Below are 13,136 nucleotides of genomic sequence, written 5' to 3'. Positions count from 1 at the left end.
CATGGACACAGCTTGGAAGCTTTTGTGTTTCCAAGTTCTTCACTGATGGTTGCTTCAAGAGAACATCTGATCTTTGGAGCGTTAGCGAACAATTATACAGATTTTCATAATCACCATTAATCACCACATATTTTTCAAGATAATTACAGCAACTATTATTTAGATTTCTCTTTTATGTGCACATTGTAGAAAAGAACAAGTGCTTATTACGCTGGGTAGTGTAGAGAACTACCGTCTGAAGTTCTTTGTCATCCAGAAACTCATTATGTTAGCTGATGCTGCCTGTGAAAGTTCGTCAGCATGTTTAAATTAGGGTAGCATTGGCAGGTCTGATTATTTAAATCTGGTAGCTTGGCTAAAAATATAGTTATTCAAGGAAGATGAATTACTAATTTGACAACTGAGATTTAGTTGGAGTCTGCAGCACAGAAGGCAGCATCTCTCGAGTGCTTAGAGAAGGGTGGCAATGCTTTCACAGATTAAAGAGAGGATTTCTAAGCGAGCTAGCAAGTTGAATTATAGAGCATGCTTTGGTGTCCTCCCCACTAGGGCCTGAGGGCAGGTCTTGGTCAATCACAGTGCAGGAGTGGCCAGCAGCTGGAAGTGGTTGTGTGTTCAGTGGTCCTGCACCCATGAAGGGACACGTCCACTGCACCTCACCGAGGCATCCATCCCCTTCTGCTGTCAGGGATGCACGGGAACACTGTCCTTTGGGGCTGCACTCTGCGAGGTTGGTTTTGGCTGCTGGCTCCTCTCAACTCTTGTAACTAATTGCAGTGCCTGAGTTAATTAGCTGTGACCCTCAGGAAGGAGCTGGTCCTGGGAGGCAGCAAACAGCCATTGGAAACAGTTTTCCTCCTGAAACCCGATTTTATTTTGTTCCGTTTTGAGGGAGAAGAGCACACCCTTGCAGTCCTCGTGAGCGTGAAAAAGCCCATCTTGGGCAGCAGCAGCAGCAGTGGGTGTCTCATCCTGCGAGCAGAGCACCCCACAGGTGCAGTGGGGGCACAGGAGGCTCCTGCCCCCAGAGCATCTGCTTTGTGCAGGGCACTTGCTCAGCCAGGAGAGCAGATGCAAGGGGGGAGCGCTGCTCCCCATGCATCTTGTCTGGGGTGACCCCTGCCTGCCTGCAGCCCCGGGGTGGCCAAAGGGCTCCTGGAGCCCGGCTGAGCCACGGGCTGAGGGGCTGCTGCCCTCCTGGTGCTGGGGCAGGCAGTGGCTGTGGCCGCCCAGGGCTTCCTTTCTGTAAAGGTTCCAGAACTGGTGGTATTTAAACCCTCGTGACACCAGTGCCTGGCTGAGAAAGGAGACGCTGAATGAGCACCTTGTTTTCTGCTTTCTGCCTTTAATGCATTTTAGCAGCAGGCTGGTGACGGGCCTGACACGGCAGCTCCGCACACGCTCCCGCGCTTGGGGAGCGCAGCATTAATAACACACTTCCATGCATCGTGCCATTTTTAAGCATGATCGTTATGATAAAGGGCATATACTTAATTACAGGCCTGCTTAATTACAGCTCTGTTGAAGCTCGTTTGTTTAGGAGAGCGCTAATTGCGCTGCAGAGCCTTTGGCTCACCCTGCTTTTATCTGCTGCTTTGCTGTGTGCGCTGAGCTCCGGGTGGGCCGGGGCGCGTGCCCAGGGACGGGGGCTCTGGGGATGCACACTCTCCCTAGCTCAGGCTTTAGATTGCTTTACAGAGGCTGGCGTGTGGCTGATCAAAGGGGGTTCCTGTCGGATAACAAGTGCAGATGGTCTTTCAGGTTTAAAACTTCCTGGGTTTGGTGATGCTGCTTTTCATCTGTTTCCTTTTGTTTTCCTTTGCGCTGTGGCTGCCACGCAGCACCTTTGATAACAAAATTACTCCAGTGGAGGGGGGTTTTGTATTGAAAATAGACAAAGCCAATGTAAAAGGCTGAGTCTTCTTAAATGACCCTTGTTTAATCACTGACATGGTAACTCAGTGGGGCTGTAGAAGTTAGAAACAGCAGAGGAGCACTGGGTTTGTGGGTGCAGATGCTTTCAGAAAGAAAACCCTATTTGAGGATCAGTGGAGGGCCTCTCAGGGCTTAAATTTGCTCTGATTTGAAGTTTTATTTCTTTCAGAGTTGAAATTTAAAGACTTCAGATGTTAAAGGTGTAAGTGCAATTAAGGGGGTGTATCTGGGGTGTGAGCTGCCTTTGAAACATGCCCTTTTCAGTCTTCCATGCAAATTGCTGAGTTACATGTTTTAAAAATGTCTCCCTTGTACTGCCACATCTTGTGGGAGGCTTCCTGCGACATGGTGATAGCAAGACACAAACAGTGAACATCATTGCACTAGGACGAATATACAAGATGGTATAAAGGCAAACAGTGCTCTGAGTACCATTAAGGTTATGCTACAGAAAAAGCTGGGCCATGTGACATGAGACTGTGGTGTCGTGTCCTCATGTCTGTCTTCATATTCCACTGGTTTACATCCTCCAGATGTGGTTTGCAAGAGTTTGAGCTGCTGCTCACTGTTGAGTTTACACTAGCAACAGCCAGGCCAGGGTGCTTAGCCCCGGGTGTTTGTCATCATCCTACCCAGACGCTGGCAACTTACCTGCTTGGTACACGGGTGGTGGTGTTGACTGCTTTGAGGGCTGCAAGTCCCCTGAACCAGCTGACCCTTATCCTCTTGCTCAGACACCACCGCCTGCTGAACTGGTTTGGTGAGGAGGCGATTAATACAAGTTGTGTCCTTCTAGTTTCAAATACTGTCCTGCTTTGCCAGCTGCACAAAACTGGAAATGCAAAATTGAGGCCATGAAATTGTATATAGATAGAGCAAGGAGAATTTGTTGGATTCCTGGCTTGGTAGGGACTGACCCAGCTATGTCTTAAATGTAAAGAAACCACTGGCAGTTTAGAGGGAGAAAAAGGCTGGCAGTAACGTTTGGGAGCAATCAGTCATGTGTCAGTGCTGTGAACACTTGATCTGTCACTGGGAATGTGTGAAGTTGCATGTCAGAAGGCAGCTGGAAACGTCACATGTGATGTCTTGTCCTTTTCAGCAATGGATGGAGTGCCTTTCATGATTTCGGAGAAGTTTGCCTGTGCTCCTGAAGGGGTGAGTTTGTTGTTCTCCAGTGTCTGAAATCCATTGTTTCATGGGGAGCGATCACAAAACATCAAGACAAATTAGCTGCTTCTGGGAGCTATTCTGTTGTGGGGCCAAATACATACCCAGTGCTTGAGATGGGCCAAGGTTTGCATGTCACAATAGCTGCCCGTTAGATGGGAAAGGCTTTTGCCAGATTGCTTCTAAAACTGAATTGTCCTGGGATTTCAAGGTTTATTACCATCAAAAATAGGAATGGCAATGGGACTCCCTGGTGCTGAAAGCATTTCTAATTTCTCAGCATAGATTGTAAAGAAAGCTACAGAGGTGGAGCTCTCCTGCATTTACCTGCTGTGAGGATGGCATAGTGCCAGCAGCATTACGAGTTCCTGTTGTCACTGCAGAAGTTCGGTGTCAAAGGAAGGGGACCAGGACACCAGTTGGTTCATCACAGGCCCTTCAGGTCCGGTCCCGGTCCGGTCCTGGTCCCTCAGGTCTTTCTGGTCCAATTTATTAAAGCAAGTATCAAACACTTATACAGCAAATAATAAGCTTATGAATATTCTGTAAGCCAAACAATCTATTGGTTAAACTATAGCATTAACTCATCCTCATTCCTTAGGGGTTACACTCTCTTCTCTCATGTCTCTTTCACTGTTTGTTATTATACCACAGCTAGGCCCAAGGTCACTGCTATCTGTGCAGGTGCAGGACTTGGAATTAGCCATGGTTTTGTACTTTTCCATTTTTCTAGCAGCTAAATTCCCAACAGTTCGGGGCAGTGGTAATGGCACAGTGCACTCCAGTGCCACCAGCTGCCCCAGGGTCCTGCCTGGCTGCGGGTGAGCTGGGGAGGGCACTGGGTGGTGCCTGCTCCGCAGCGGGTGCTGCTGCCAGCACGGCAGGGCACGTCTGCCTCACCAAACAGAAACACTGCTCCTGGTCCAGAGTGACCTCTGGGTGTCACTGGGCCTGTACTTGGTAAGGTTCATGATCCAGAGCTCAAAGATTCAGCATCCAAATCAGTTCCCAAATCCATCTGATCCTAAAGCAGCATCTTTTTAAAAATCAATTACAGGAAGCTGTTAAGGCAAACACTGGGCCATCAGCTGTGTCTGATTTTTCAGTAGTGCTCCAGCTTTTTGCTTTCTTCTTCCTGCTGACAGCGGTTTTTCACATCCCTTGCTTTCTGAGAGGGTTGTTTATGGGCCATTATTCCCAGAAATCTGAAGTCCCTGCTGTGAGGACAAATGCAGAGAGATTAGGTTGTGCTAATCCTCCCTGCAGATCCTTTAGACACCATTGCCACCATATGGTCAGTTTGGTCAGGGCTTCCTGCAGCTGGTGCTGCTCACGCCTCGTGCTGCAGCCACAGAACCCATCCCGTGCCACAGACCCAGCCTGCCTGCACGGAGCAGCACCAGGGTGAGTGTCAGCTGTCGTGCTGAGGGAGAGCAGGGCTGGAGCTGGGAGCCCCAGCCCACCGTCTGCTGTTCACTCTCCTGCTGGAACGAGGAACAGGATCGTGCCTGTGTTTACAGATGGTGCCTCTAAATCTCTAGTGATGGAGTGTTTGCTGACTTGAAACACAACAAAACAACAAACAAACAAACAGACACCCCCTCCCTGACCCTGAATCTGACATTTTTGTTTCTTTCTTGCCAGATGCAGCCGGTTGATCTCTTGGGTATCACAATCAAAACCCTTGCAGAAATTGAAAAGGAGGTAAGTAGCCAGCCAGGCACTGAGCAAATCATGAGGGCTGTGTTCACTTGTTTTTAAGAAGCCTTCCCTTATGGAAAATACTTTTCTTGTCTCTCCCAGATCCACCCTCTTGTGCCTGAAAGTTTTGTCCGAGCACAAGAAGATGGTCAGGCCCAGTTGGCAGGGGTTTTGCAGGCGCCCCGTGGGGCTGCAGTGGCTGCAGTGGTGGATCTGAGGATGCTGCCTGACAGGGCCAGTGGCTGACAGATGCACCCACTGCCTCAGGCACTGCAGTCTGCCACGTGGCACACATGCCACCCCTCTGTTTGGGACTGGCAGTGTCTGTCAGGAGGGACCCTCGGAGCAGGGGGTGCTCAGGGCTGGCAGCCCTTCCCCGTGCCTGGCTGCTGTCCCGTTCCTGCGCTGAGCTGGCCAGGGAGCAGATGGTCCCTTTGGCCATGGGGAATCCGTGTAGTGCTGAATTTGCTTCTGCATCATCTCTGTGCGTTGCCTGGTGTGGGAGAGGTCTGGCAGCCTGGGCTGCACAGCCCTGCTTGTGCCCTCGCAGGCCTGTGGAGAGTGGGGACATCAGCACTGCAATCATTTCTGTGGGCAGCGAGGAGAGGCCAAGACCTGCCTGCTCTCCCACAGCTCCTGCTCTGTAGCAGGCTGTGTGCGTTCCAGCGTAATGAAAAGTATGATTATGCAGCCCATATTCCTTGATGAAGCATCTTGTCTGCACATAGAGAGCTACACATATAAATATTGTGAATTTCGGCATGGCTTTATTTCCCTTGCAAGCAATAGCACTATTACAGCAAATCTTCTGGATATCCAAAGCAGCCAGAACATTCTCCCTGGAGCAAGATGCCTTGCAAAAAATATTCCCAAAGAATTCTAAGAATTACTGTTCTCTGTCACCACATTTGCAGATGTATGCACCCATCCTCCAAGCTGCAGGCAGCTGACTTTCAGGACTCTACCCTGTCAGGAAAATGATGGAAATAGATGCAAATCCTGGACTGCACCTGAACTGCTCGTGTTGCCCCAGGATGGCACAGCTGTGCCCGGGGGAGTGCTCAGAGAGCTGGGCTATGAAGAGGTGGTGAGGTGCAGTTGTAAGCAGCACGTGCCATCACTTCATGGCTAATTTGGTGGGTGTAGGACAGACAGTGCTGCAGCCAGCCTCCCAGCAGGGCTCTGTGGGTTTGTCCTTTACCCCTGCCTGCCCTGGGTAGGGTAGAGCCACTGAGCAGGCGCCTGGGCAGGTGCAGGTGGCAGCCAGGGTGGTGGCACTGTCCCTGTTCCAGCTCTGTGGTGGATGCTGTGCAGTGAGGGCAGCGGTCTGGCCGCTGGCAGGGTGCACCCTGTCTTCATTTGCGCTTGGCGTGGTGTAAAAAGTCTAGAGAGAGTCTAATTAGTAAAGGGAGCATCCAATATTCATCATTCCTTTTAAAGTGATAAGGAAGGCAGTTCATTTAACCACTGAATTGCTACAAGTTTTCATGGGCTCCTTTTTGCAAATATATTTAATGAAGAAGTTGTAAATCTAGAAGAGCTTAAAATTTTAATTTTACACAGAAATATTTTTCCTTGTTTGCATGTTTGTAGTCAATTCTCCTGAGTGCAGTCACATGAAATGTTCTTTAAATGAACATATTTGCTAACTGGCATGATTTCAGATTTTAAAACATTGGTTCCAGCAATTAGGAGTTTCCTCAGTTCCCCAATGACTGGAGAGATTCGTCTTGATTATAATTGCTCTTAGCCACGCATATCTAATTTGTGTCTTTTTAAGTGTTAATTAGTAAACAGTTTGAGCTGACATCTTTATGCGTTTGGGTGTTGAAAAATGAGGCCTATTGCATGCCAGCGGCTGCAGCATCGCGACAGGGAGGTGCGGCCCCGGGAGTAAAGGCCCGGTACAGCCTGGGTACAGGCTCTGATATAGCCCCTGGTATAACCTGGGCACAGCCCCTGGTACAGCTCCAGTACAGCCTGGGTGCAGGCTTTGATACAGCCCCAGTACAGCCCTGGTACAGCCTGGGTACAGGCTGTGGTACAGGCCCCGGTACAGCCCCCAGTACAGCCTGGATACAGGCTCTGGTGCAGCCCAGGTACAGACTCTGTAACCTGGGCACAGCCCCTGGTACAGCTCCAGTACAGGCCGGGTACAGCCTGGGTACAGGCTCTGATACAGCCCCTGGTATAACCTGGACAGGCCTGGTAGCAGCCCAGTACAGCCTGGTGTAGCTGGGCACAGCCCCGGTACAGCCTGATACAGGCCTGGTCAGCCAGGTACAGGCTCTGTACAGCCCCTGGTTAACCTGGCACGGGCTCCTGGTACAGCTCACAGTACCCGGTACAGCTCCGGTACAGCCCTGTACAGCCTGGGCTACAGCCCTGGTACAGTTCCGTACAGCCCCGGTACAGGCCAGGCACAGTCCCGGTACAGGCCGGGCACAGGCCCCGGGCACAGTCCCGGTACAGGCCAGGCACAGACTCAGATACAGTCCCGGTACAGACCGGGCACAGGCCCCGGGCACAGTCCCGGTACAGGCCGGGCACAGCCCGGGGTGCCCCGTTCCCGCCCGGCCCGACACGAAGCCGCGGCGCCCCCTGCCGGTCCCTGGCCGCCTCGCCGGGGCCCGCTCGCCGGGGATCCATCGCCATGGCCGGCCCTGTGCGCTCGGCAGGAGCCGGGCTCCCGTAGCTCAGCGTCGCGCCGGTGTCCTCCCGAGCCGGCACCAAAAGGAGGTCGGCGTCGGGTGGAAGTGGCACGGCCCTGGTACAGCTGGCTCGGCGCTGGGCCAGGGTACCGGCATGGCTGATGGCTGCCCGAACGCCCTGCTGGCAGCACATCCCTTGTTCTGGTCCGGCTGTGAGGAGTGCACAGGGGGACGTGTTTGTAAGATTCCAAAGGCCACAAATGCGGCACTGGGAGATGCATGGAGGAGAGTCCATGTACGGGGCCGTTGCAGTGCCTGTGCCACGGTCGCAGGCAGCCCCAACACATGGTGTTGCTTTGGCCACCCGCCTGCCAGGGGACAGCCACCGCTACCCCGGCCTGTCCCGGGGTGCCCTGGCAGCGGCGGGGTGGCCGCGGGCCGGCGGGTGCGGCTCACAGCGTGCCACGAGATGGCACTGCTACAGTGCACGCCGGCCTGCGAGGGATGTCCCCTGTCTGCAGTGACACCGTGGGCCCAGGGGGTGTGAATGTAGGGACTTTCACCCTCTTGCCAACCAAAAACGTTAATTCTGATGGTAGCAGCTTGAGTAGACTTGCCAGGGGGAATGTTTCTGACTAGCTGCTTTATGGACAGGATGAGTGTGGTCACATTTGTGTTCATGCCGGGTTTTGGGGAGGGGGTGAGCCCTGCCTGGGGAGGTCACTGATGTGGGCTCAGGTGGTACCAGCAGGTTCACCTGGCATGGCCCTACCTGGGCCAGCTGTTGTCAGCCCAGGTTTTTCTCTCATTTTTCAGCTTCTCACACTGTCCCAGCACAGGTGTGGGCAGTGTTGTGTGGTCAGTGCTGCAGTTCCCTCTCTCTGCTTTGCCCCACAGTACGACTACAGCTTCCGGACGGAGCAGAGCGCGGCAGCCCGCCTGCCGCCCAGCCCCACCCGCTGCCCGCCGGTGCCGCCGTCCTGAGGGCCGCGGCTGGAGCGTGTGTGCGTGCATACTACTGAGCAGGACACGGGACACAGCCACGGAACCACCCCGCGCCTCCCCGTGTCCGGCCACGCCGCGCTGCACCGCCCTGCACACACCGCTCCACCGCGGACACCTGGGCAGCTGCCCCCACCCCGCCGCAGACCCCTCTCCACGTGAGTACAGGACTGAGGACTGGGAGCCTGAGGCAGCCCCTTGCTCATCCCCACCTTGTAACCCTGCTGCTGGACAGTCACAGAATCCAGAGCTGTAAACCTCTGCGAACACAGCCGGGAGCTTGCGGAGCATGGAGAGATCTTACCCCTGAAAGGAGCAGTGGAAGGCATGGCTGGGTACTGCCACACAAGCTGCTGTGGAGCTGCTTGGCTCTCCACACGTTGCAGCAGGAGGCTCCTGTGGCACCCAGGCCAGTGCAGAACCCAGCTGCAGTGAATGCCAATCCCTCTGCCACGGTCTGGGCACAGAAGTTCTGCTGTGGCTGGGATCAGTCTCAGATCCACTGTGATCACTGGATTTGCCTAGGCTGGGGGAGCCAGGGCCCCTGGCTCTCCCTGGGCACTGGCCAGGCAGGCAGGGTGCCCAAGGTGCACTGCAGGTCCTGAGATGAAGCACCTTCGCTTTGCACAGGGTGTCCGTCTGTCCATACGGATCTAGGGCAGCAAGCCTCCTGTGTTTCTGGATGGATGGATGGATGCTGGCAGCGACACCCTGGCAGACCCCAGCCAAGCTGCCTGTGGACCTGCTGACAGCTGGGATGCCATCACCTGCCCATCACTGAGACAGTTCTCTAACGTGTTCCCTGCTAGCTGCTAAAACAAAAGAGATGTGCCTGTTTCCTGGGCACTCATGGGGAAGCACTGAAGACTGACATGGCACAGGATGAGAGCGGGATGCATTAAACCCTGACCTCTGCCTCCCTGTGATCGCTGACCGGGCTTGCTCCCAAGCCAAACGCATGTCTTGGAGAAGTCCATTGCTGTAATAAGTTATTTACAAGTGCCCATCTGACTCTGTGCTGCTCTTTCAAGTCTCTGCTGTAGAACAAACATACATCATGGCAGCAAAATGGCAATTTTGGAGTAAGAGTTAAAATGTACAATTTTTTGTATTGTAAAATACTGATTCCCTGACCCCACTGAAATGCAATTGCCATGGTAACAGTAACAGTGCTGTTGCTCTCAGCCTGGGTCGTACATGTGCCCCAACCTACTTTGCACTCCCTTGGATTGATCTGGCATTTGCTAGTTGCACAGAGTGGTAACTAACAGCAGTATTTGTACTGTCAGCTAATATTTTTTATTTGTACATAAGTAAAATAATTCTTGTCCAAAGATTCATTTCTGGTTTTAAGGCACCACACTGTACTGCTGGGATGAAGAGCACAAAATACATTTGGGACAAACTGAGTCCAGATCTTTGCTTCAGCTTCTTCCGATCAGGTAAATAATTTTCTGGAGCTGTGTCTGTAGAGTGGCCATGTGGTTGGAGAGCAGAGGCCGATTTGGTTGCATGTACATTGTTCCTGGGCAAAAGAGTTAAAGCTGTGCACCAGCTCTGGAGCCCTCGGGTGACCCCCTGGAAGTGCTCATTTACTTGGAGCTTGCACCACCATTTTTAGTTGTTATTTATCCTGCAGTAAAGAAAAGCCAGACCTCACTGCCAGGCTTCACAAAGGCCAGATTGATGATGCCGACGTCGACAAATGAACATACCATGGCAGCTTGGTCATTCGGCTCAGGTTCACTTCAAGTTCAAATCCACTCTGTGCCGTAGTGCTGTGCCCATCTCATCCATCTTTTGTCTTTCTATTTTTCTGCTTGTAATTTGTTCTGTAGTTTTCTGTGACATCCGTTTATAGCTTCTCCTGTGGCTCAGTGGTCACGGCAGGTAGGCAGGAGCCATCTGCAGCAGTGCGTTCCCCATAGCTCTGGGATGAGAGCTGACCTTCCCTGCTCCTGGTGGAGGAACAAGGGCTGCACAGGGCACAGCACAGTCTGCAGAGCTCCAGGGCAGTGCCTGCCACTGGGAGATTGAGAGGCAGCTGCCAGGAGCCCGTCCTGGAGCCACCTCTTCCCAGGAGGGCAGGGCTGCCTGCATAGCGAACTGGGGGCTCAGCAAGGAGCAGGTTCTGAGAGCCACGAGCCCCACACTCGGTGCCACGCTCCCTGGGTACATCTGGGAAAATGGGTGCAGAGCTCCAAGTCCCTTTTGTAAGAGAAAATCAGTGCTTTAGAACTTATACCAACTGCTAGGTTTGCTCAGCTTGCTCTGCAGTGACCTACAGGAAACACTGGATGCTCGAAACACTGGCAGGATACGTGGCTGGGACAGGCATCTACATCTTCAGGATATATTTGTATACTTACTTCTCCCTGTCTAACACTGGGCCAGCAAAGCTCCTTCAGGATTCACCTGCAAAGAGCCTTGAGAGATGCACTTGCTCTCCATGGTGTGGTCCTGCACCACGGCGCTGCGGGGACAGCCTGGTTCAAATGCACAGACAGGACAGATGCAGTTCCTGTGGGGCAAACACAATGAAGCTGTTCTGAACAAAAAGCTGCACCTGCTGAGAGCCAGCTGAGCTCTCAGGCTCCAAAACTAGGCAGTTCCAAAAGGGAGAGGGGCTCAGAGCCAGTGCTTGGAAGCACAGCGAGACACCGTGCAGGGTGGTTGACTGTGTCAACTTCTCAGTCCACTGATCAGAGGAAGCTTTTTTTATTGCACTGCTGAATTCCTGAGACCAGGGCTGTCAGGTCAGCATTTCCACTGGAAGGTTTTATTGGCTGCTCCATGACTTTAGTACTCACGGCAGCTCATTGCAAGGCTGGTCCTTGCATCCTTACAGTGAGTGCTCCATGCTGGCATGTGCCATGGCCAGTACCTGCATCTCCCTCCCTGTCCGAGAGGTGACTGTGGAAGAATTGGCCCAGGCAATAAACGTCCAGGGCGTCTGATGTGGATGTTGTCTGGCTGAGGAGAAGCCTTCTGCAGCACAAGGGGAGGGGAGGAGTCAGTGGAAAGCAACAGAAGCGAATTTGCAGAGCTTTACCAGATGTTCTTGGCTATCTTGCCTGAATTTGTAGAACAAAACTGGTCTCTAGGTAGTTTAATCTTGTGGCTGATGGAGAAGTTAGTTTGCCAAATTGTTATACATCTGCAACAGAGACAGAAAAGCAGCAGTGAGGGGTTTGCTTACTGTAAAATATGCCTTCTGATGTGAATTCCTAGTGACACGCTGCCTCCTGGATTCCTCACGGTAAGAAGCTGGTCATGTGCCAAGGTGACTTGTGGCCACCCAGGCCAGGCTGTGCTTTCTGCTGTGTTGATCATGGGAAGGCAAGAAGTTAGTCCAGAAAGTGATGTAGAATGTGAGCTTCGTGATAAAATTCAAGTGTGAATAGTTGTAGTAGGTGTCTTCCCTTTCGGGAGCACCTCATATCTGTAGTTCCATAGGAGTAAACTGTGTCAGACTTTTCCTGTGACTGTCCCTGCGTGTCCCCACGGTGTTAGTTGGAGGTTTCCTGGCTGGGAGCCTCCTGTGCTGTGGGAGGTTGTTGGTAGTCTGTAGCATTGGGCTTGTTTGGTTTCACACCCACCACTGCTCCCTCAGTGTCCTGAGCTCTCCGGACCGAGCCCGCGTGCTGCCGAGCCTGGACAATTCCTGTCATGGGCGCTGCAGTGCCAGGTAGGTGCTGGCGGCCAGGGCATGCCTCCCGGGCCTTGGCACCTCCTCTTCTGCAGGGCCTGGGGTCTCCTGGCAGAGGGGCCGGGACGGAGCTGGCAGTGCCGGGCTGGCCTCACCGCCCCGCTGCTCCCCGGGTGGCTCGGTCTGTGTGCCAGCTGTGCCCCAGAGCTGCTCCTGCTCCTCCCGAGGGCAGGAGCCTCACTGCACCCACCAATGGTTACCTCAGCCTTGGAGCCTTGCCGGAATCCCCAGCAGAGGGGCACATGGGGGGCAGAGCCGCTCCTCTGCTCACAAACAAGCTCTGCGAGGTGCTGCTCCCTTCATTCACCGCAGGGAAACCAAACACTTGGGCTGTTCTGGTCGTTTGTTGTGAAATTGTTTCCTAACAGCAACAGATTTAAATGTCATCGTACAAATGGCAGAGAGAAACCTTTTATGCAGTTGTAAGGTGGTTTTCTAAGATGGTTGGGTTACTGAAAGTGATTTTACTGTGCATTAATCTTATGAATGTTACTATGTTTTATATTTATTTTAGATGACCCTCCTGTATTTTACAAAGGGAAGTTTCATTGTGTGATAACTCCGTCTGTATTCTTAATATAATTTGTTAAATGAAACTGGTTTTAATCAGATAATTCTGTGTGCTTTTGTGTTTTAATTTTCTGACTGAAACAACTACCTGGATTGGAAGAGTGAACTACAGAGGTGGCAACATGATCCCCTACAGGGAATGTGCTCTTGTTTGTGGGCTTTTTTCCTTGGAAATTGGATGTAAAAAGCCTTGAAAAAATTGTCCAAAATGTCTTGCTCTACAGGTATGCTGCAAAATGAAAACAAACTCAAGTGACGTGTTTTATGGGGCAGGATTGGGTGAAGCCTGGCTGGAGCAATCCTCGGCCCAGCGGTGGGGCTGGCAGCACTGAGGGCAGCACTGGCACCCTGGGCTGCAGTGACCACTCTGGCACCAGTGCAGGCTGGTACCTGCATGG

At 52.5% G+C, this 13,136-nt stretch overlaps 1 protein-coding gene across 5 annotated transcripts in view; it reads left to right on the top strand.

Moving 5' to 3' along the window:
• Positions 1–12,782, top strand: part of MVB12B (multivesicular body subunit 12B) — a 54,776-nt gene extending 41,994 nt beyond the window's left edge. For all 5 annotated transcript variants that reach the window (XM_064727414.1, XM_064727413.1, XM_064727410.1 and 2 more), the window contains 3 exons: positions 3,038–3,093; positions 4,750–4,809; positions 8,355–12,782. In XM_064727414.1, the coding sequence (XP_064583484.1) occupies positions 3,038–3,093; positions 4,750–4,809; positions 8,355–8,441 (203 nt within the window). In that variant the 3' untranslated portion in view covers positions 8,442–12,782. The remainder of the gene's footprint in view (positions 1–3,037; positions 3,094–4,749; positions 4,810–8,354) is intronic.
• The last annotated feature ends 354 nt before the right edge of the window (positions 12,783–13,136 follow it).

The sequence above is a fragment of the Zonotrichia leucophrys genome, chromosome 17 (assembly GCF_028769735.1).
Source record: "Zonotrichia leucophrys gambelii isolate GWCS_2022_RI chromosome 17, RI_Zleu_2.0, whole genome shotgun sequence".
NCBI lineage: Eukaryota > Metazoa > Chordata > Aves > Passeriformes > Passerellidae > Zonotrichia > Zonotrichia leucophrys.
This window is presented reverse-complemented; position numbering and strand designations above follow the sequence as displayed.